The following is a 24,770-nucleotide window of genomic DNA, read 5'->3' on the forward strand; positions in this document are numbered from 1 at the left end:
ATGGGTAAATCCCAGAACCACCTAATCCTTCTGGACCTTCCTGAAGCCCATGATGCCATGATTCATAAAACCATATTATACCAATTGTAGAAACTGGCAGAATTCATTGGAACAGCACTCCAGTGGTGTCATTGTTTCTTGTCAAGCGAGAGCCAACACACTAGAATAGGTTTTCTATCAACTGTGAAAGCCATCTCATATGGGTTCCCTAAGTGATTCCATCGGTGGCCGCTTTTATTCAATGTATACACAAGAAGACTGACTCAATTGATATGAAAGAAATAGCTTCCGTTCCTAATGTACATTGATTGTATCTAGCTGCATACGTGGGTGGCTAGTCCTAATCACCTCTGCAAAAATCTCTTCCTGCCTGAAACAAGTTCATCGTAGGATGAGGAAGAGCTACATATGCATACATTTTCACAAATGAAGAGTGTTGAGAAAGTGATAACTCTAAGGTCGTCCTCCTATTCATCTGCCCAGAGGAACTACATGCACCCGCTGGCTTGCTTCAAAGTAGTAAGGAAACAGAAAATGTATCAATTTCGACTTCTGCTTCAGTCATTACATCATGACAGTATCCAAAAACATTAATTTTCACCGCTTCCTTCTGAAAAGAGTCCTCTCACAGCTACAGTTGCTTTATCGCCTTGAGCTGGCCAGTATATTCGTTTTATCCAGGTTTAATTACTATGTTATGTATGCAGAGCTCCAAAGGAAAAAGGCATTGAACATGGAATACCAGCCACCAAACCATTAGAATGTCCAATAGAAGCATATTTACGGCTCACACTTTCTTATGTGTTGTCTCAAGCTTTGACTTGGCATTAAAGTTGGTGAGAGTCCATGCCTATGGAACTCTGAGCATCCCTACCACCATAAAGTTCCTTCTGTGGATTGACAGTTCAGATGATAGAAGGCCTTTAAGCTACCTCATGCTGCGTGCCATTGTAAGGGCACAAGTGCGATCTTTAGTTCACCTTCTAGCTTGTGGGCTAGATGGTTGCTGGGGATTGTGCCCAGAAGCCATGAACCCAGGTACTGGACCTGTTCCCATCATTCCCTTGGTTAACAATTTATTTTGCCAGGCTTTGGGTGGGTTATTTATTTCAGTTTTAGCGGGGTCTTGACCCAGGCAAGTCAGAGCACTTTACAGTCATTGATAGAGGATTTTTAAAATCAGGTACAACTCAAGTCTTCACCCAGCAGAGAATAATAGCACAGAGACTATTTAGAATGCAAGAAAGAATAATAGAAGTTAACTAAGTAGGAAATTTAGGTTCTTCTTGAAAGCATCAAATAGCGGCCTTAGTGTGAATCTCTAGATCCATGTTATTTCGGCACTTCCAGAGGAGGGTCAGAAGCTGGTTATTTGTTTCTTGAACTGTGGTGGCTCTAGAAGTAGGGATTCAGAACTTCAAAGAGAGCGGCTACCCTGAATAGGGTCAGGTTTTGAGCTAAGTATTTTGGGGTGCTACAATACAAGACTTTCCATGTAGTGCAGGCAACCTTGAATACGCTGCACGCTTTAATCAGGTGCCAGTCGAGAGTGAGGAGCACTGGAGTGATGTGATGAAAGTATCTCATTCCAGAGATCAGTCTCACTGTAGTGGCGTTTTCATTGGGGTTCTGTGTGTTTTAGGAATTATGAAATAAATGGTTTACTATTTTTGCTAGTCTGAGTTGGTTCTGAGCACTCTTTGTTGGGGAATTTATGTGCCTTTCAAGGTTCAAACTCCAATGTAGTCCATAGAGATTTGGTGCATTCAATGATTTTGCAATTGCAGCTTAAAACATTGTTAGTCCAGCCATCTTGGGACTGGGGTTGAACTGTGAGAAGGAGGAGATGAGAAGAAATTTCATCTTCGGGTGCTTGATCTTCAGATGACAGAACAACAGCCAAGCTTGCATATCTTTTAGAGCTTGACTTAGAAAGAAAATGTCTTTGTGAGGTGAGACTTTTGATATATCTGTGTATCGTTGTCATCAAGTTGGTAGAATAGATTTGAGTTTTTTAATATTGTTATTTGAGGTTCATGTTAGGGGTGGGCGGAATTTTCGAAATCCACTTTCGCAAATTATCGCGAAAATGTTAAAAATTATCGCAAACACGCGGAAATATCGCGAAGATGCGGAAGTTTTTTTCCCGCATGTTCGTGAGATTTTCTGCATGGTTGCGGCTCGCCAACTTACCCATGTGATTGCTCGCGGGCGCGGCCATCTTGTTTTCAGTTGTCTTGCGGTGCATGATCGCGAGAAGAAAGACGTGCTCGCGCGACGCATGACATCACTGCGGGCGCGAACTGTCGCGAGACAGCGCAAATGGCTAAAAACAATACAACATCTCATGGAGAACGCGACCGGATCAAGAAAATTTGTCGACGAACGCGGGATTCAGGTAAGGCGATCGCGCGCGAGAATGTATTATTTTACAGCGAGAGCAAGAAACAAATTATCGCCAAGCTGCGGAATGCGGAAATTTTGACATTTTCGCACTTTCCGCGGAACGCGAAAATGTCAAATTATCGCAATTTCCGCGAACGGAACGAAATTTTAGCCCAGGCCTAGTTCATGTACAGGTTAATAAGAGCTTTAGATCATATTGATCCTTGTGGCACCATTTTGACAATGGAAGATTTGAAAGAACCCTGTTCTGTTTAATTCGTTGAGACTGATTGCTCATGTATGAATAAAACCGTAAAAGAGTACGTTTTTCCATTTATCCCCTTTTCCTCCTTGACAGTGCTTAATAGGATGTTATAGTTGACCCTGTTAAATGTCGCAGTTAGCTCGTAGAGTATGAGTAGGCAAAAATCTTTCTTGTCCAGGAGACATAGTGTGTCATCCATGAGCTGAGGAGTGACTGTCTCCGTGCTAAAGCCAGCTCTGAAACCTCAATGAAAAATGTCTAGTAAGATGTGATCATTGATGTATTTTTCGAGTTGTGTTGCAACACAACTTTCAAGAATTTTCCCAAGGAATGGGAGATAAGCCACTGGTCAGAGATGGTTTAGACTGTCGGGGTCAGCTCCTGTTTTTTTTGTTTTCGTTTTAAAGAGTGGGGTTACCTGTCCTGTTTTTTAATAGTTTGACATCTTGCCCTTTGCCAGCAAGGCGTTGATCAGCTGCACCCACTATGGGGTGATGTCATTGCTGAGGAAAAGTTTAGATCAACGGAGAGTGCAGCTTGTTTTATATTAGCTATTGTCTTGATTAGCTTGTTCTCATTTACTTTTCTGAACTCGCTCAAAAGTGCATTGATCTTTGGGAAAGGAAAGAGGGTTTGGCTGTCTGATGTATTGTTTGGCAGTAATTGTGTTTGTTTTTTCGTTTTTCTGTGCAACTAAAGCATTTAGGTCCTCATGCTTTTCCTTCGAGGTGTTGACAACAAGTTTAGTTGTAGAACCAGTGTGTTGCTCAATGTTGTCAAAAAAGGTTTCTGAGACAGTTTCTCTCTTTGTCTAATTGACACCTGAAAAAAATACCTTTGGCCTCAAAGGCGTTATATTTATACCTTCTGCTATGAGTACTTTTCTAGTTTGATTAATTAACGAGGGATCCTTTCTCCACTTTTGCTAAACTGATTTAAGCTCTCTTCTCCATTTACTTAGGTCTTTATTGTAATATCGAAAGGAGATTTAGCTTTTTGTTCCTCTTATGTTTAATGGGTGACATTCATCCATAATATTGGACATGATTTTGTTCAAGTGATTGGTCTGGTTAGTTGCTGTTTGCACCTCCTTTGGGGTTTGAAGTTATGACCTGGTATTTTCAGAGAGCTGCTGTTGATTTGTTTTTGTTCTCTGGTCCATTGTTTTGGTCTAAAACATTGGTCTTTGATTAAAGATCTATTGTTGCTGAGGTAGAAATGAATGAGGAAGTGGTCAGACCAGTCCACTGATATCATGAAGTCAACCAATATGACCCCTTCTTCTGCAATCAGAAGGTTGAGAGTCACTCTTTTAATGTGTGTCAGACTTGCACGCAATTATGTTAGATAATTGTTTTTTAGGAAGGAGATCAGCTTACCAGAGAGTGCATTGGGTCACTCTAGTGGAGGCTAAAAGCCCCTAGATAGCTGTTTTGGTAGACAAGAGTGATTGCTCAGTAATGAGATTAACTATTTATTCCACAAAAACTTGGTTAACTCCTGGTGGATGATATGATGATAAGATGGTTTATCTTGGAGGGACTTGTTTCCACAGTACAAGTCATTTGAATATGGAGTAGTTCCCGATTTTGAAATATTTCAGTTAGACTGTGTTTTTGTATGTATGACTGCAACTCCCCCCCCCCTCCCTCCCTCTTTTTGAAATGGCCTTCTCAGTCTAGTTGTTGGATTACAAAATTGGAAGAAACCAGTATCAGAGGAGTCATCAACCAAATTAAATTGGTTTGCGATATTGGAGGGATTGGATAGTCTCAGCAGTTTCTGGTAAGTGTTTTCAAGCAGATCTGCAGTTATTTAGCATGCACTTCATGTTGTTTTTTACAGATCTTTTGGTTTACGAAGGAGTAATTTGAACAGAACGAGGTTGTTGAGATTTTGCCTTTTCTCAGATGAGACATGCGGGTCCTGTTACCTTCTATGACCTCAATTTGTGGGTCTCCTGGGTTGCTTGAGTCGAGCTATTTGAAATATAATCTACTAGTTGTGAATCATTGTATCTGGTATGCTTGAATGCAAGGCTCAACTGCGTGGCGATTCCCATCATTGCTGTCTGACTTCTGGTAAGGGAGAGGGTGATCAGGCGATAATGGCAATAAAGGCATTGATCTGTCATGAGCGAGTCAACAACAGACATTTGTAATTTATTTGGGAGCATATGCCTCTGAATTTTTGGGGGAGAAGTTAGTATGCTGGAGGAAATTTACTTCAAGGGGACAGAAGAGCCACTCTTAAGGTTGTTGTTAATAGGAATTGTTGGGAGCTTAAAAATAAACTTCTTGGGCATAGGATGGTGTGGCTGAGTAGTGATCAAAGAGGTAATTCGGGTTGGCATTATGGCAGTAAAGGCATACTCCTGTAAGAGAGATCACGCTGAACGATAATAGCCTGGAATGAGCACTAGTTGTTTGCCTGGTGTTCTTGTGGTCTTCTGGTCATTTTTGATCAGGCTGGGTGTGTCAGAACCCCATTCAGAGGGCTGCGGGGCACGAAGGAGCTACTGGGCCCAACCGTGGTAGTATACGGCTTTTACTCCTGATGCCTCGGTGCTCAACCTACTAAGGATCCCGCTCAATTGAGCTAGGTACCCCTTCGGCACTTAATTGTCAGTGGTAGCTGTTGTTGAGCAGTCAAGGCCCCCTCGCAGGACTGTTGATACAGGTCAGTGACCACAAATCACAACTCAAAGTGCAGACAGTATGAACAATAAATCAATGTCCAGCCAAAAACTTGATTTTATAAGAAAAAGTAGTATTTTATTCCTATCTCTACACATTCAAAGGAATACGACATTCAGAGCAACAACACAATTGCCCTCAAGGTCGGGGCTCTAGTAGTTGTCAGGCCAGACCCTGTCCCACCATTATTCATGTGGTGTGTTCAGGGTTATTCCCCATTCCCTAGTTGTCGCATCAGGGAATGTCAACTATAAGACATTGCTGAAAAGTTCTCTTTTGACTCTTCAGGAATTCAGTCAGTCAGGCAACGTGTCTATGGTGCTGCCTCACCTTTAGCTCTGGCCCGGTGTCAGTCTTACCTGCTCTGGCAGTGTGACAGTGTTCAGTGATGTAGCAAGTGCTATCTTCTCAGGTGCTCCCCAAATTCCGGATCCTGTACAGTGATGTCGGGCCACCAGGGAGGACCTGACCTCCCAGTTCGGTCTGGACTGTCCCCATGGCAAGCAGGGTAAAGACTGATTTGTGTATCACTGGGTGCAAACTACGGTGGCATGATGGGCAAAAAAAAGATGGATTGGGATGCTGCCCGACAATTTCCTGTGGCTGAGATTAATTCAAGCATTCCACCCATCACTTTGTTTTCTGCAGTGAATTAGACAGCACCCAGCAGTGAAGGATCTTCCTGTTGAGCAGCACTGCTGGTTGATTTCCAGTGATCAGAGCCTCTCCAGCTCATCAGACACAGAGGGTAAGCTCTTCTTCCCATAACAAAAAGGGGGGAGTTCTCTGGCTCATGACTGGAGCTCCCACAAGGGTTCAATGTCATCAGTGGCATCCTGCGATCCTCGCGGAAACACAAGGAATCAGTTTGGTACAGTTGCTGGGCTAGACCTGATGGTCACTGCAGTAATCCTTTCATCATGTATCCAACCTGAAAAGTTAGTCAAAGTAACACCTGCAGCCCCTACTGGCTTATCGAGTTGCTGCGTTGCTCACTATTGGAGGCAGACTCTTCAGTGTGATTGCCCTACACATGGCAGACAAAAGTCTCATGATTCAGCCCAAGTAAGTCACCGGTGGGCCCCTCTGGCATACAGGGTCACCACAATGAGCCCGTATGGGCTTGGCGCCCTCCTTACAGTGCTCGATACTTGGCACAGATGACGGCAGCCCTTTAATGGCATGTGGGGGTCGCCAAAAACTGGGTGTCCTCACGGTAGAGGTACCCACTGGACCTCGCTCCATCCAACACTTTCCTCTCCCTCACAGCGCACACTGGTATTGGCAAGCAGGCAGGCACTATTGCTCCAAGCTACATGGCAGGTGGTCTTGGTTTCCCTTGGTGATATCTTCTCTCTCAGCATGAAGACTAGCAGGCCTTGGCTCCCAGTCTGGTCACAGGCAGAAAATGTTGCAGGGCTTCCGCTCCTCACACAGCCCATCTAGCACCATGGTAGATGATACATTTTTGGGGACTCAACTTCACCTTGTTATAGTCGTTTTCCATACACTAAGTGTAAGTTAGGGTCTGGGTCTTTTGAAGTTTAATTTTGGGGTTCTGCTTCTTTTGAAATTGGCCCTTCTCCTTTTCACCTTTTTTCATGAAGGAGGTCTGCCACAGCAGGCATGACTCTGAAGCTGATTGTCCACAACAAAATTCTTGGGAATGACAGTGTTCACACCCGGATGTCAATCGTAGTGATATGTGCATGAAAAGGTTAATTCCAGAGCCAAAGACCCTCTCTTTATTATTCTAGTATCCCCATCTCCCTTCCTAAGATGTGTCCAGGCCCCTTCCTTGTGATTTCCCACTGAACCAAAGAGTAGTCTTTTAAAATGTAAAGGGACCCTCTTCTTTTTCCCTCCAGTGTCTGCACACCCAGCTCACAAGAATGCAGCAATCCACAAATCTGTCTGGGGGGTTTCTTCTCCTCCTCATGGCTTCACCACGCATGCCTGGACTTCAAAAATGGAACCCAGGGTCCTACATACTTTTTACTATTGCAGGCACACTTACTTCATGTACACTCAGAACTCACTTGCATGTACTGCCAGCACACATACTCACTATGTGTGTGCTGCACAACTCTTCACCCTTCATGTATTGTACTTCATGCCTGCACACATACACCCAGCACATGCTGTCCCTGTGCACGCACTGCACAGCAAAAATCTCTCATATAAAGGATTCCACTCAGGCATACATTCACCCACACATGTACTGCACAGTACTGCACCATCCTTGTACTGTACCCTTCACAGGCATACATGCACCTACCATACAGTCACTGTTCCTGCACTATGCAGCACTCCACATCAACCCGAAGTAGTCCAAGGATGAGTTAAGCACACAGCAGAGGAACTTTAAAAAACATGAGTACGCTTTGTCACCTTAATGACACCGCATAAAATGGCCCTGTTTACTAGTGGTGATCACTACACAGCATGCTGCCACCACTGCGCTTGTGCTGTTTAACTCCTGGTGAAGGCAGCAGCCTTCCACCACTATCAGGGTAGTGCTTTCAATGCCCCTCCAGTTCCAAAAAAAACACATTCCATGAGACAGGCCTGTGTCATGGCGCACATGCATGACCCGTGTTCACCTATGACATAAAAGTCAGCATTAGGGATCCAGAGAACAGTACAGTGGGATACTCAGTAAAGGGTTACATGTCTTTAGCATGCAGAGGACTTTTCCATCCCAACAGTGTGCATTGTGATAGGCCTGAAAGTTTTCACAGCAGGTGATTCTGGGAGTAGCTGAGTGGTATTCTAAGAATGGAGTGGCTGGAATGTTGGATTCATTGAGTGTGGTTAATTTATCATCAGTGAAGTAAATAACCGGTGGACCTTGTTCTATGGTGTTATCCCTCAGTCTTATCAGGGTTGTAAGAATGTATATTTTCTTTAACATTTTCACCAACTGTAGCAATGTTGTGCAGCTGACCTTTACCAGTTCTGCATAATTAACTCTAACAAACCTTTTCGAAAATTGAACCCTTGTAACACGTGTTCCCTAATAAATATGACTTTTTTGTCATTCGTATGTTTGCTTTCACCTTGTCTGGACCATGATTTAAGATTGAGAGCTATATACTTCATCATGTGCCATTCAGAAGGCATAACTTATTTTCAAAATATAATTATTTTTAATACTTCGGAGTATTTGGGATAGTCTAGAATTTAATTTTTGTCAGTTTATTGATCTTAGTGCAGTAAAAAACAAATCTGTTTTATTTAATTTTCATAAAAACCATGAAAGCATACAGTGCAGTATAAAATACATATTCAAATCCATAGGTAATGTAAAATCATATTAAAAGCAAGAAAAACACAAAGTGACACATCATAGCTGAGGAACCAGCGTTTTTCTTGTATACATCACTGAGCTTAAAAAAACTGTCATTCTAAAGCACTTTGCAACAGAAGAAAATTGTTTTAAGAACAAAATTGCAGTGTGATATTGGTTAAAATGTTTGGTGAAGGATACGCAATATAAAGTGTCTAAGTGGTGTATGACATTTGCAGAAGAGGACAATGTGCCTTGCATAGATATTTTGTCTCAGGGGCAATTGACCAAGACATCTGACCAATTATTTATTGACGGGAAGCTGACTAGATGGTGAAAAATGTCTAATCTTAAGCAAGTTAGCAAAAACTTGTGTTAAAGATTCTGCACTAGCCTATGATAGGGTTACACACCATTTGTTACAAGAAGAAACACTTTTTTTTTATAACTCTGGGTTTCGTCAATTCCTGGGTCAGCCTTCGATCTTCAAGTACATGCAGACATAGGGCCCGATTTAGATCTTTGTGGACAGGTTACTCCATCACAGCAGTGACAGATATCCCGTCTGCCGAAATATAAATCCCATTATATCCTATGGGATTTATATTTCGACAGACTGGATATCCATCACCCGTCCGCCGAGATATAACTCAGGCCCATAGTTTCTTAAAGTCATTTCTACTTACTATGTGTAGTGGTTCAGGTGTGGTAAAATACTCTGCCTGTCCAATATCTGATGTAAACTGTTTAACAAGTTTTAACCGGGGTATAAGATGGAAGTCACTCAACCTACGACAATCATCAATAAGTGATGGGTTTCAAATAGTAAACTCAGAGGTCCATACCTTGTGCCACAATAAAATTGGCTGATTTTTAATCAGGTCAACTAAAAACCTCACCCCCTAGTTCACAGTGGCTTACAGTCATGGATCAGCTTTTGGGAGCTGGTAAAAGATTCTTAAGGAGACAGTTCTCAACCGTTTGAGAATGGCTAACGTTGGCATAGCCCCAGATTCCAGCCCCGTAAAGCGCAACTGAGACACATTTTGCGTTATAAATAGTAAGCATTTCTCACATGTTTGGTGCCTAGTTTAGCAGCGAACCTTAAAAGAGCATTTACCGTTTGTGCAGCTTCCTGTTATTCACTGCAGGAGATCATGTGCCATGTTCATCGAAGAATATACCCAGATAAGAGAATGAGGGGGTAAAACTTAACTTAGAATCACATGCCAGAAGATTCCAGAACTTCCTTGTATTCCTCCCAGGTGAGTATACTCTGTAGGCCCAGAAGGGTACATGACATAAGGACTGCATCGTCAGTGTACTGCAATCAAGGGATTGGTCTATGGTCAATTTGCGGGAGATCTTTACAGTTGTCACTTAGTGTAGAGCCTAAGCTATTGATGTTTTAGGGTGAACAAAAAAGTCACTAAAATGCAGCCCTGTCTAACCCCTCTTTCAAGCTTAAAGGCACCAGTACATTCGACCCTACTGCCAAAGCGCACCCTGGCCTGTCCCCTGGAGTACAGTTCTCTAATGAAAGCAATTATCGATGGGTCCACCCAAATCTCAGATAGAATAGCTCGCAGTTGGCTATAAAGGATGCAACCAAATGCACTTGACAGTTCGACAAAGGCTAGATACAGCTGGCCCTTTTTCATTAAGGTGTATTTGGCAATGATCAGGTTGAGATTAAGCCCCTACTCGATTGTTCCCTACCCTCTGCGAAAACCGTTCTGGCGTCCTGAAAGGATGCTAGATGCTTTGGCCCATTCTTCAATACGACTCAGTACAATTTTCCCTGTAACTTTTAACAGTGAATCGAGTAGGATATGGGGTGGTAGCTAGCAGGGTGAGAACGGTCCCCTTTCTTGAAGATAGGTACGATGACATACTCTGAACAGGAGTCCAGAATGCCAGAACAGGCCCCCAAGACCCTACTCAAAATAGGTCTCTACAGAGATAGGTTAACCATGAACAAGTCGATAGGGACACCATGTAGCCCAGGGCTTTTCCACCCATGCTGCCCATTATCGCCCTGATGATTTTATCCAGGGTAAATGATACATTTCTAAAACCACAGGGTGTCGGAGAATCAGAGCCCTGATTATGCATACCAGGGATGGAGTAAATCTCAGAGAAATGGGCATCCCAGTTGGATCCATTAATGGCCATCTTGAATGTGATATGCTACAGAACCTCATGTGTGTTCTTTGTAGTATTTACCTTCGTTAAAACATCTTGTATTTTGTTTTTCTCCTCATTACATTTTTAGCGCTTGACCTAAGGGGGTCTCCTGCCCTCACCCTCCTATGGGGCACAGTGTCCCAACTATAGGGTAAGCATTTTGGAGACAATTTCTACTCTCTGGTGCACAGATGATTGTCACTACTGTTGCACTCATAGCCACTCACAATAGACCCTCGGTGTGTGTGGCTGACTATATAATGTTTTGTATTTTTAGTACTCTATCACGGCTTTTAACCGATTTGTTTTTCTTTCAGGCTTTAGATATAGGCCACATCACAGTGGAGTCTGATCTTTATCACCCCACTCAGTGGAAATCCTCTCACCTCAGTCTAGTTAGAGTGGAGCCCCCAGTTTACTTATTTGTTTAGGTCCTGATGAATGCCATGGACCCTACTGGGCCATTTGGCAGAAACATGTCGACCCCATTGATATCGGTGGGGGGAAAATAATATCCCCAGTACACCGATCACTTTGTTTTAATTACCATATAGATGCCAGCAATATTTAAATTTTAATTTGACATCTATAATGGCTTTTTAACCTCACTATCTTTTTCTATGGCCCCACACTTAGTTTAGAAGTGCATCCCTGTTGTCAGGTGTATGCCTGCCCTCTATCAAACCAAGTTTTTAGAGGGCGAGGACTGGTCAATGATGAAGCATGACACCAGGTGTTGTGTGAGACCAGTCATGCACTCACAAATTGATTAGCACTAGCGACACCTCACTGGGAGCGGCTCTATTGTGGTAAACGGTTTCTGTTGGAGGCTGCCGGCTCCTAGCACCCCGTACCTCTTGTTCCCTCATCTCAGATTCAGTCTGGATTTTGTGGTTACGCATTGTGCGCAATTTCCCAAAGAATAATCAGATAGTAAGGAGAGTTGGACTCTCTCTTAAGCGTAAGCGAAGGCAGTGCATTTGAGACAAAAATAGACAACCCGCCTTAGATTTACCAGTGTTTCAAGGAACTGCTGGTTAGTAAAATGTCCCAAAACCATTGATGTGAGTAGGTTCGGTTGCCCAAGTCTCCTGGAGACAGAGAAACTGAAAATCCTGAATAAACTCAGCCCAAGAAATAGATGAAAACTTGGATCGTAGACCTGCCACGTTCCAAAATAGGATTTTGCATGATGGAGAAGGATCCGAGTTCACAGGCAGGGGAGCTAGCTGGGACTGACAGCCCTCACTAGACGGAGAGGGAGGTTTGAAGGAGGCAGAATCAAGGGCAAGAAGGAAAATCCATCTTCATGGAGGAAAGTAGCACAGGGGTAGTAGACGAGCAATGGGTCGAGGAGTTGTTTTTCATCTTTGTGCAGTCGTTCAAAGATAACTTTATACTTCTATGCATGGCAATATTTTCATATTCTTGTTTTTAAAAGCATTACATACAAAATGTATTGAGTTGCACCGTCTTGGTTACTGTAAGTAAATGAAGGAAGAAGTGCCTCTTAAACAGTATTTTCAAATAAAAATGTGGCCCCCTCAAAATTCCAATGGTATGAAATGTCGTAAATCTGAATCGTAAATGTTGGTTTTTTTTATTCACAGATCTGGGCAAAGGAGTATGCTCTGTCTGTTGTGCTGCAGAACCACCTGGCTGAGAAGCACGAAGCAATCCTTCAAGGCACTATAAACCGATTAAGTGGCCTCAGCGAGGAGTACGTATGACTTTCGAGAGCTCAATGTATGTTATTGGAAGAGATAGGTCAAGACTGTCCCAAATAAAAGAGCTGAAGAGGTCACATTGAAACCTGGGGCAGGGCAGAGCTAATCAGTCTGCATCTGGTTGCATAATTAGACGCATAATTATTAATTCATCTGTATCAATTAGTCGAGGCATGCTAAGAATCCAGGAGAACAGAAGTGTGAGTCGTGTCAACGTTAAGGAGCAAACCTGCTGAATATACAAATATTCCTGTGGGAATATTTACACTAAATGTATTTATTTACTCCGCCATCCAACTTGTGCTGCTATAATATTTACGTCAACATTACCTTTTTAATTCTGCTTTGAAGATTGAATGACTGCTGGAAAGTCTCACATTTCAGACTTTTTAAAACCTGATTCCTGCTAGGAGTCAAAAAGACTAAACATTAATAATTTTTCCTAAAAGATGACCTTAACGCCAGTGTGCCTACTTCATAATTATAACTTAAATATATCATATTTGCAAGCTTCTGTTGGCACAATAATGATTTGACCTGAATTTATAAATCTTATTTCAGCATAATTGATGTATTTTGTTATGGGAACCTCTATATTTGCGAAAGTTTGATTGATCCACCATGACACCGTGAATGTGAATTATCGTTGGACACCAGCGCAAATGACTATCTGTCCCTGCAGTTAGGTATCTGCTGCTCCCCTTGCTGATGGGCATCATTTTACTAAATGAGCTTCAATGTGTGTTTTTCGTAGATCTGCTACATTTGTGTTTCAGCGGCACAAGCTGCTTCTGTGCTCTCTTCTAAGAATGATATCTTTGCGTATTGTTGTGATGGCCACTCAGACTCATATGAAGGTCTGCCGGAAAAAAAGTCTTCTGCAGGAACTGAGGGAACAGCATCTTGTAGAAACGAGAACGACCCACTGTCCAGATGAAAACAAGTGGCAACTGCACAAGCAAATGGTATGTTTTGTAAACGTGGTTTGTTTTTGTGTACTATTTATAGTTTACTTGCTCATGTGTCATAATTGATTTTAAATCCAAAAATGCTGTTTTCAATGGGGGGGGAGGGGGGGAGGGGGGGTTCCTCCCGCAGGCTCATCATCTAATAAAGTAAGACTTAAGAGACAAACTGGAATCAGAAAACTTCACACTACCAAAAGCATTGTTAAGAAATGTATTTACGCCCCCATCTTACCCCGTTAACTATAGCGAATGCCACTCTATAATTATCTGCTGTGGTTTTCATCAGTGGGAGGTATGCTTGCCCCTGAAGCTTTAGACTTAAAGCACTGCACACAATGTGAGTATATGCGATGATTGTGCGGTATTGACTCCACCATGGCATGAAGACTGCATACTTTCCATTGCATGCATCCTAAATCTGTGAATGAGGGAATGGCCAAGTTGTGGAATCACCTTCTCTGCCCGATTGAGAAGGGAGGACTTGATCTTCTAAGTCTAGGCAGATCCCTGAATCTCGATAGCTTAGAAACCTACACATGTATAATGGCAACTTTTTTCTCAATCTATATGTTATATTTTGACATCTAGTGCCTGGAAACCCCACTGATTAAAGTATGCTCTAGAAAACTCGCCTCCTTTATTCAGTCTCGACAGCCACCTAAATACATGCCATCCTTAAAAACATTACATGTAGGGAAGGATGGTTCTCACAATGCTCATTAGCTTCCAGTCTGGCTTTTACCCTGGTTTTAGAGCCGACAGCCATATCTATTGACATCAGGATGATCTTAGTTAATGTGAGGTCAGTGGCCCTCATCCTCCTTGATCAATCAGCCGCCTTTGACATGGTCTCACATAATATCCTTCTTCAAAGACTTGGTGAGGTGGCCATAAAGTGGAAGGCTGTGAGTTGGCTGGAATCTTCTTTTACCGAAGATGACCCAGCTGTTCATCCTAATTTTTTCCAATCTGCTCCTCATTCTCTGCTTTGTGGTGTCCCAAAGGGCTTGTCCTTGAGCCCAACTTTGTTCCTCATATATTTGATGCTACTAGCCAATCTCATCACCTCCTTTTGGCTTTAATTTTATTCCAACGCCGATGACACTCAGATTTCCTGGTTTCTGAGAGTAGTCCTTTGTTAATCCTAGACCAATTAAATTCCTGCCTCACATCGGTTGTCCCCTGGATGAATGTTAAATTCTTGAAGCTAAACACATATAAGACAGAGGCCCTAGTATTTGGAAGTTCATCTATTTGGTCACCTATTTGCTGACCTCCATGCCTAGGACCCTGTCCAGCACCTGCGGCCATTGCACATAACTTAGCTGCCATCTTTGTTGCAGATTTAACCTTTGAGCCTTACATTAATCAACTTATGTCAACATGTTTTGTACTTTTGAAGAGTATGAGAAAGGTCTCTCCTTACTGCCCAGTTCCTATCTCAGAACCCTGGTGCAAGCACTTATTAATAGTCATTTGGATTACTGTAATAGCATTTTTCTGGCTGTCCTACCTATTTACTGCAACATCTTCAATTGATAGAGAACACATCAGCCTGGCTTATAGATCTGCCGTGATCAGCTAGAATGACCCAACATCTTGTTGACTTACACTGGCTCTTAGTGGCCAAACATTGTGGTTTTAAAGCTCACTGATACTACCACAAAGCAGTTTATAGAGATGGATACAACAAACTATTTAACAGATTTATTTACCAAATATTCCCTCATTAGGCATCTTCATTTCTCAAGGAAAGCATTCTTTGGCTGTCACTACTGAATGTTGGAATTATCTACCTTTCTTTTCCTATTCATGCAGAGTTCAATTATCTGTGATTCTGCAAAGCCATGAAAACAAATTTTTTCCAGTTATAAATATCTGTCTCTTCCCTTCTTTTTGTATAGTATAGTGCCCGGATACCACAGGTAACCACCTGCTTTATAACGTTAAACTAGGCTCCTAGTATGACTTGGTACTGCAGTTTTATTGAGGTCGGTTCTCCTTAGATATGTCCACTTCTACACTTAGACTATAATGTGGAATGATCAAAGTATCTATGGAGACCTGTGGAAGAAGGGGAGAACTGGCATTTTCCCCATCTAGACTCAATACCCTTGCCTAACATCTTATTCTGGCCCTTATCGCCCTTCAGTTCCGTGCTTTCATATTGGAAGACGACCTGAGGATTCTGATGATAAATGTCAGCTTGGTAGCAGTGACCTCAACGAGGAGGGTAGGGGAGTTGCAAGTCTCATGGATAGAAGGCACTTTTTTCCATGCATTAGAATGCTCTGATTTTCTGGTCATGTCCATGTTGTTTCCGTAGGTTCCTTTTATTGGAAATTGGGATCTGTAATTGTACAGATCCCAAGATTTGAACCTTCTTCCCCACTCCTCTTTCAGAAAGTGAGTAGATATGACATCCCGTATCTATTTATAGATCAGTCTTATCTACTTTTATAGATCTGCTCTCTCTGAACTTTGGTCAACCTTTTTCTTACCTTTGGATATTCAAGTCAAGGCTAGAAAACATCCTTGGTGCCTGTCAGTCAGTGCATCAAATCTTCTATTGACCTAGCTTATTGCTTAGATCTGTGGTTCCCAAAGTGTGCGCCGCGGCACCCCAGTGCGCCGTGATGAGAGGCCAGGGGCGCCGCGCCGCCGCACAGGATGTGGGTCATGGTAATTGCAGCCGCAGCGCAACACTCGTCTGTCCGTTGTCCGTGAAGGAGAAGGATTCTTGAACCGATGCCATTTGTCCGTAATTGCTTGACTCCGATGCTGTTGAGGTCGGGTGTAACAGACACCGATTCAGTACCGAAGCTCAGACCCCCAGCAGCATTGGAGAGGCACAGCGGGATGGCAACCGTCACACCTTCAGCCCTTGTTGAGCTGTCTTTGAAGGTGACTGAGAGGGAGGGGCTGCAGCTTCAGGCGCAAGGGCATCTATTCAGATGCAAACAGCCCTGAATGTGTCATGTTTCATGTCTCTGCAACTTAGAGGGGCCTCACACCTTCCCTTTCTACCCAGGGCCCCAAAAATCGTAGAACCGGCCCTGATTATACCGAGGCAGCACGTGGTTCTCTCCACAGAGCTTAATTCCTGTTACTAAATTGTAAGCAAACCTCGGTCCTTAAAACATGCAGTCTATAATATAATAAATAATATTGAACTACAGCTCAGAATTCCTATAGAGCACCACCAAGACCTCACCTCACCCACCTTAGAAATGGAGATCTATTTGCCTGTAATATATCCGACTCGTTCCCAATGATGAGGAACCTAAACAAAAAACCATATATATTATCGTTTCTTATTTAACTAGATCAAGCTATACATACACCACAGAACAAACAACAGACTGTTGGACAACAATGAGGTGCTGGCTTAATTTACCGGATTAGAGGATGGTGCCCTCTTTGCCGGCAGACACTGCTTGTTTAATTATTGCTTTTCTAAAAACCAAAAATGAGCTTGGATTACTAAAAAGTCATTCCCGTTCAAATGCCGGTATTCGACCTGCCTAGGGAATGAAAAGGCTTACCTCAGTGAGTTTGTTGACTTTTTAGTAATCCAAGCTCATTTTTGGTTTTTAGGTGGGTGAGGTGAGGTCTTGGTGGTGCTCTATAGGAATTCTGAGCTGTAGTTCAATATTTAAAACATTTTTCATTGTTTATTTCAGAAATTGGTTGGTCCTGAGGAGAACCCAAAAACATAGGGGTTCGAAACGCGTCGACCAGTATGGTCCTTGTGTTGCACCGTCTATAAAATATTTTTTCTCGTGTTTTTTGAAAATAATACTTGAACTTTATTGTTTCAATAGAAACGACAGAACGTTTTTTGTGGTTCAAATTGAATTGTAAACAATCTATCAGAGAAGAAAGGTTGCTACAAGGACCTAGTTTTTTAGTGTGTGTGTAGTTTGGTGTATGTATGAATATATTGGCCATGACTGTTTGAGGAGTGCATGTATGTATGTTGAATTCACTTAGGGGATCATGAATATTATGTTGATGTAGTACATGTAATGTCAGTTTTGTATTTGTTCATAAGATAAATGCGCAATGAAGCAATGTTACAGCGCAAAATGATTTTGAAATGTGAAATTAATTAAAAACATTTCCATCGACTAAAAAGGAAATTTATAAAACCCTCCTCTCATGTTTCATTTCATTTTTGGAGTTATAAAAGTATAAGGTTCAGTTAGTCTTGGCTTGAACTATTTGTTCTGTTTTGTTAATATGCCATGAACAGCACCACGTTCATACCCAACAAGTAGTTGCTGCTTCCCGGCGCCATGACACTGTGCTGAGACCCCAAACCTCCCACAGTTCCACCACTTCCGGGCTCCTGAATTCATACCACCACCCAGAAGAAGTCCTCGTAACCCCCATCACTTAACTAACAAAAAAATCGACACTGCCAGGAGATGGAAATAGGAGGAGAGCGGAAAAAAGTAAAAATTATTTGGGGAGCAGCAGCGTCTCTTTCTCCTGAGGGGCAGAAGGAAGAGAGCAGTGGTAAAACAAAGTGGGCGGCCGCCATGAACAACAACTGTGGCGTGCAGCAGGATAACAAAGTTTAATTTGAATAAAGAAATGATTTTGCGAGCCGCGAATTAAGAATGGCGCAGAGCCCCCATTGTTCCAGCCGAAATGCGGCATGCTAGTTAGCATCAATAACAAAACAAAACATGCGTGGTCCTCTTTTAATAACAAAAAAAAGTGGTTACCGACTTAAACAAGCGCGTCCCAGGTGGCCCGCGCTCACAATGACAAAGAAAGAGTGCTTCCAGCCTTTTATAGGAGAGCGCGTAACTCCGCGAGTACATGATCCAGTCCCACTGGGCGGGGCCAAAAATGGACAGAGCGGTAACAAGGAGGAACTAATAAGCATCCTTTCCAATCCTTGAGCCAGCGTTTAGCATGGAGGATGACACCAGCAAATGAAAAAGATGGGCGGGGCTTCAAGTCCGCCTCTGAAAGCTTCGGAATCCGTATTGATTCCAAGAACCCCTCGCATGGCGAGTTCAGCGCTTGCGTGCTGTTAATGCAAGGTGAGACCTAAAAATGGAGACTGATTGTGCATTTAAAGCGCAATCTTTCACAGAAATTTGCTAAACTTCCATAGGCTCTGAAAAGGCACATGACAAATATTCAAGTCCTTTCATGTTGTGCCAAGCTAATAAAACCTGACAGTCTCCATGATTAGACAATATTTAAAAACAAAAAATCTATTTGTCCAATATTACCTCCTTTGCCAGGGTAAGCAATTCGTCATGGTTTTGCCTTTAGCGCAAACATTACATACAATATCCCAATGCCAACATTTTGCTATTACTTACAATGATATACTATGAGAGACCCTTATGTCAAAAGTTACCCCTAGTATGACAGGGACACCATTTTGTCACGGATGACCCCTCCCCCCCTCCATATGCCATAGGTGTCCTCCCCGTATGCCAAAAATTTCCTCCAATGTTCCTGTGCCAGCTTTTTTCAATGAGTATCCCATATGCAAGTATTGCCTAAAGTAGGCCAATGGCAGCATTTTCCTCAGGTGTCTCTTAAAGACGAGAATTAACTTGAGTATGCCAGGCCCAACTGCAGACATGCAAGCATAACAAGACATCCTCACTTATTCTCATCACTCTGGCTCTTGTTCTCACTCACACTTACACTTACAAACTATCACACACACTCCCTCATAATAAAAATGCCTCACACTCATACTTCTTTATTCTCACTCCCACCCAGTCAATCTTTAGTTAACTCATTAGCTGTCACTCTGACTTACTCATACACTAACTGGTAATCTCATTCATTCTCATTCACTACTTGTCACTCACGCTCATTCACACAAACTTACTCCTTCACTCAAGCACACTCACCCACATACATGCACATAAATTTAAACAAGCATTTTATTTTTCTTAAACAGCTAGTGAAAGTCCCATTCCAGCACTGGGTGCTCCACCTTTTATTACAGTAATATTGAGTAGCAGACTAATATTCACTAGTAGTATAATGAACACTGAGCTGAACATAAGGATGTTGGAGCCCAACATCCATAAGTGTGGCTTGCTCCTCCTGTAAAATCTGAGGCCATGGGTCACAAAGGCAACGCCAGGGGTCACAAGGGGCAAGCCATGTGTCACAGCTACCACCCCTAAATCTCAACCATGCATTTGATGATTTCTATTATGTTATTGTCAAATCATATTTTGTTACCGCCCGCTACAGATACTACAAACAAGCAATACCCTCATTCCCCATAGATCAAACTATTATTTTGTCTGAAAAAATGTGTTGTTGTAAACTAAAAAATTATATTGAAAACATGGTTGTTCACATAAAATGATCGTATATAAAAAGAATTTGTTTCACTGTGCTTTTGCTTGACAATTAAATCAATTGTTCAGTTTAGAGGTTGAAGCAATTATAAATATTTGTTAAAGGAATTGGTGGGGGACATGGTGAAAAAAGTCTGCAAGTCTGTTAAATATTTTTTTAACTATGGTTTAACTATGGTGAATGAGGGTATCGCCTGTTTGTAATATTTGATAGTACCTCAGCCCTCATTGTCCTTAATGTGTCCAGCCCCAGCTTTTACCTACTACATTTACAACATGGCCTAGCCCTAATGGGTCAGCCTACTTAAGCCACTGTTGAACTTCACTGTCAGTGACTGCATTTTGATCTTTCACAAGGAGAGCATTCACACATAAGGTTCTTCTCTTCAGTGCCAGTGTTTTTGTTTCTACTTTATAATTAATTTAGTGTTGTCTTTGTGTTGAGAGCCTGATGTGATAGCAGCACGCTTTTCATGTGACCACAGTGCACATTCCAGCTTTATAAGATCACACCTCCTGCTAATGCTGCTGTAAATTCTTTTTTAGAGTTGCCTTGTCTATATGGCTGCTGCTATTTTAGATCAGCTCACATGAACTCTGAATATAAGCCATTAAGTGCGCTCTATCAATCTTACCAACCCTGTCTTTCTTTCTTTACCTTCTTTCTTTCATTCTTGTCGTCTATCTCTTTTGCCTTTTCTTTCTTGCTTTCCTTCCTTCTTTCCTTGAGGCATGCTGTAGGCCTGTCTCACAGATTGCCTTCATGTTGGACCAGGAGGGCCCCCCAAAGTGCTACCCTCATATTCATGGAAGGCTACCACCTTCACCAAGTGTTAAGCAGCACTAGCACAGTGGCGGCAGCATACCGTGTAGTGATCAGTAGCAGTGAACAGGTCCTTTTTATCCTGTGCCACTGGAGTGACGCCTACAGGCCCACTCACCCTTTTGAAGTTCTGCTGCTGTGTGTTTAACTCACCCAGGTAGATATAGAGTGCTGCTCAGTGCAGGAATAGTGACTCTATGCTGGATGGGAAGGGTAAAGTACAGGGATATAGCAGTGCCACAATCAGCTTTGTAGTCTCTCCTGCTGTGAAAGACAGCCTTTTAAGAGGAAAGAAGAGAAAGAAAAGTGTACACTTCAAAAGAAGCAGATCCCCAACATAAAACGGTAAAGCCTCTCACCCTAAATTGCATTTAGTGTCTGGAAATGGACAATAAGAAGGGGAAGTTCAGATCCTAAACTGTGTCACCTGCCAAACAGGCTGTTCGAGAAGAGGAAGCTCAGCAAAACTTCTGCCTGTGACCAGGGCTGGGGCCAAGGTGTGCCAGTCTGAGGGGACATCACCCAGGAAAACCAAGACCTCCTTCCCCAGAGCCTGGAGCACCAGCGCTTGCCTGCTTAGCAAAACCAGTTTGACCTGTGAGGAAGAGGAGAGCATTGGAGGGAGCTAGGTCCATTGGGGAGCCCTACCGAGAGGACTCTCTGTATTAGGATATGACTATGTAATGATCAGGTTATTGCCCATATGCAGGATTGTCTCAACAACCCTGTATGCCAGGAGAGGGTCGCCGTGGACTGAGCCATGCATCGGGCATCATATGGGGAGTGCTAGGCCTGTACGGCCTCTTTGCTGTGAGCCCGTGTGCCTGAGGGGGCCAACGTTGAAGTGATTGTTCAACAAGCACCCAAAGACTCATGTCTGCCATAGCCGCAACCCTGTATGCCAGGAGGGGCCACCGTGGTGTGGGTGATTGCCCCCTAGGAGTCTGCGCTTTGCCCTTAAGTGACACAGCCACCCCGTATGCCAGGTTGGGCTGCCACTACTAACTTTGCCAAGAGAGCGGACCATTGCCCAAGTAAAGAGAGAGGCTGTGGACAGTGGGTCCAGCCTGCGCATCAAGATATACCCCCAAGAAATGTGGAGGATGCAGAGGAAGTTGTCGCATCATCATTGGGTTCCATTTGGGAACTCGTAGATAGAATCAACCCCCACCACTTAATCCCCAAGTGGGGAAGGCTGACTTACTGCATCTCCACAGGCTGGGAGCATCTCCCATCTTTCTGGACAGCTGCTCTGAAGACAGCTTGTGCCAGCGATGTTCTGCTGCATTTACCGTGAGCAGCCCAACTTCTCGGAACGGGGTCAGAGCTTGCGAGTGTCTGTGGTCAGGGCACCCACTGAAATGCTGTATACTTTTGTGCTGCAGGAGTGGGTAAAACTTGGGTCGGGTCTGTTGGGCCCCAGGGGACTCACTACTGAAGCTGCTGAGGCAGCATGGACACTTTTGACTAATTCCTAAAGAGTCAAAGGGGAACTCTTGAGTATGGCCTACTAGTGAGCATTCCCTAGATACAGCCACCAGTGGATGGCGAATAACCCAAATTGCATTGCAAGGATGATGGTGGGATAGGAAGCTGCCACATGGACACTTAAGGAGATTGTGTTGTTGCTTACAAATGTTATTTCTTTCAATGCGTAATGTTAGAAATAAAATACTTCTTTTTCATACAAAAACAAGTATTTGACTGGACATTAATTTATTGGCATTGCACTTTGAGATATTGAGCTATGTTCACTAATCTGTTTCTACTCTTCCCACCTGAAGGAACCTTTGACTGCTCGTCCACAGCTACCACTGAGACTCAAGTGCAGAAGGGGTACTTAGCCCAGTTGCTCAGGATCCATAGTAGGTTGTGCCCTGGGACATCAGTAGTTAAAAGGCCTCAACCGCCGTTGTGTGCCCCGTTGGCCCTCAGACACGTCTTTCTTACTTTTTCTTTCTTTCTTGCTTTTTCTCTTTCTGCATTGCTTTCCTTCCTTCTTGATTTTTTCTTTCATACTTTCCCTCTTTCTTACTTTCCCTCTTTCTTTCTTGCCTTCTTTCTCAAATGCAAGATGCTGGCAGCCAATGCCAGACCAATTGACTTTGTAAGGTCTTTCTGTATGACATACTGACTTTTCAAAAACAACAATTGATGGACAGAATGTAGAACAATGTCATACATTCACCCCAGTACAGAGATCTGGGCCTAAATCCATCGTTTTTTTGCTCACCATGCCCTTCCAGTTTGAACCCAGCCATATGCAAATCAGTCTTGACCCTGTGCCTCATGGGAACAGTCCAGCCCGAACTGCCAAGCCAGGTCCTCCCTGGACTGGAAACAAGCATCCTAGGACCGGTTTCGGGGTTTCACCCCTCTTCAGCCAGGATAGCTTGATTCCAGTGGCATGGAGAGCACGGGACTCACGTCTGAGCATACCCGTCCCACTCGGGGTGACAAATGCAAAAACAACAATTGATGGACAGAATGTAGAACAATGTCATACATTCACCCCAGTACAGTACAGTGGGCTAAAGAACGGTGATGGATTAAACCCAGATCGGTTGACTGGGGGTGAGTGCTTGCAATGTTCAACGCTCCGTCCATCATTTCCTTTGGTTTTTACTGACTTTTCAGCCACACATCATGCATTAGTCAGCTCTTACATCATTCACATTTTTTCCACCCACTCCAGCCTGCATCAAAGGGCAGTGCATCAGACCACTCCAGCCACTAGTTGACTTCACTGTGATTTATGACATGCTGCCCTTTCACAAGGAGCACATCCACCCCCAACGTAGTTTCATTACGTGTGCAGGAGTTCTATGGTAATGCCTGCTTTTCAAAGGCCCCCAAAAACATTTTTCCATTTGGTCATTTTTTTTTTAGATTGATGAGGACCCTGCAGCTTCTTATCAATACCAATAAAGGTTTACAAAAACCATGACAAAACAAATTATGAATTGCCAAAAGGATGGCGGCCAAAGCTAGATCTATTGGCTTTGCCAATGTTTGTTGTCTTAGTGATTACTGTGTTCTCACACCCTCCAAAATGTTTTTTTGTTTTAATAAGCTGATAAATTTGAACATTAACCGATTCTTTTTTCAGAATCCCCTTACTGGATTTCCTGATCTTTATATTACCTGATTTTTTTATTTTTTTTTAGATGGATTTCTTTATTACGTTTTTAAATCACAGTATTTGAATTTGAATGTGCAATCAAAGAACTGTTTGAAAAATGTGAATACAATTAAAAAACTTTAACTTTCTGCCCTTTGACTCATTGTCTGAGAATGTTTGAAAGACTGCTGATTGAAGTGGAAGCACAAATGCTTACGTATATCACACTTATGCTCATAGAAGATCTTCATTGCAATTGTAATTGTTTTTATAGACAAGGTGGCGACTGTGAAGCATTTCATTAGATGACAAGATACTTATTGCCTAATTGCGAGGTCCATCGGACTGCCAAACAAGCAGTGGCATGGCAGCTATCGCTGCACTGGTGGTCCGACTGCCATATTACAACTTCCCCAGTCGGACCACCGCAACCACTGGAGATCCACAATCCCCCGGTGGTGGCGCGTGGGTCTGGGACAGCAGTATACTGGCATTGCCACTGTGGCACCACCAAGCATATTACCATTTCCCTGACCTCCACACTTTTCATGGCGTTAATCTCGCAATCAAATGTGTGGCGGTCAGGAAAGTAATGGGGCCCTACAGGGCCCCCTGGTGCCCCTGTGCATGGGGATGCATGCAGGGGAGCACATGGTGTGCCCTCTGCATCCACCCCAGTTCTTGCACAACATGGACTGCATCAGTCTATGCCGTACAGGAACGGGCTTCAGTGTTATAATTGAGGTGCCTTTCTAAGGCTCACCACCTAGGACTGCCAAAGCACCACCCACCAGACCAGAAAAAAAACTCCTAATCTGGCAGGTGTTCGAATTTGGCTGTGTTGGAGTGGGGTGCTGCCATCCGCTCCTACACTGCCAAACTCGTAATCAGGCCCCTAGACTTTGGGACCACATACATTAGTTCTGGTTAAAAACGGTACATATCATTTGTTTTCA

At 43.1% G+C, this 24,770-nt stretch overlaps 1 protein-coding gene across 2 annotated transcripts in view; it reads left to right on the forward strand.

Annotated features, from left to right (window-relative positions):
* EVC (EvC ciliary complex subunit 1) overlaps positions 1–24,770 on the forward strand; it is a 719,388-nt gene that overhangs the window by 596,272 nt on the left and 98,346 nt on the right. For both annotated transcript variants that reach the window (XM_085642437.1, XM_085642438.1), the window contains exons 13-14: positions 12,433–12,542; positions 13,304–13,514. In XM_085642437.1, coding sequence (XP_085498563.1) covers positions 12,433–12,542; positions 13,304–13,514 — 321 coding nt within the window. The remainder of the gene's footprint in view (positions 1–12,432; positions 12,543–13,303; positions 13,515–24,770) is intronic.

Source organism: Triturus cristatus, chromosome 2_2 (genome assembly GCF_964204655.1).
Source record: "Triturus cristatus chromosome 2_2, aTriCri1.1, whole genome shotgun sequence".
Taxonomy (NCBI): domain Eukaryota; kingdom Metazoa; phylum Chordata; class Amphibia; order Caudata; family Salamandridae; genus Triturus; species Triturus cristatus.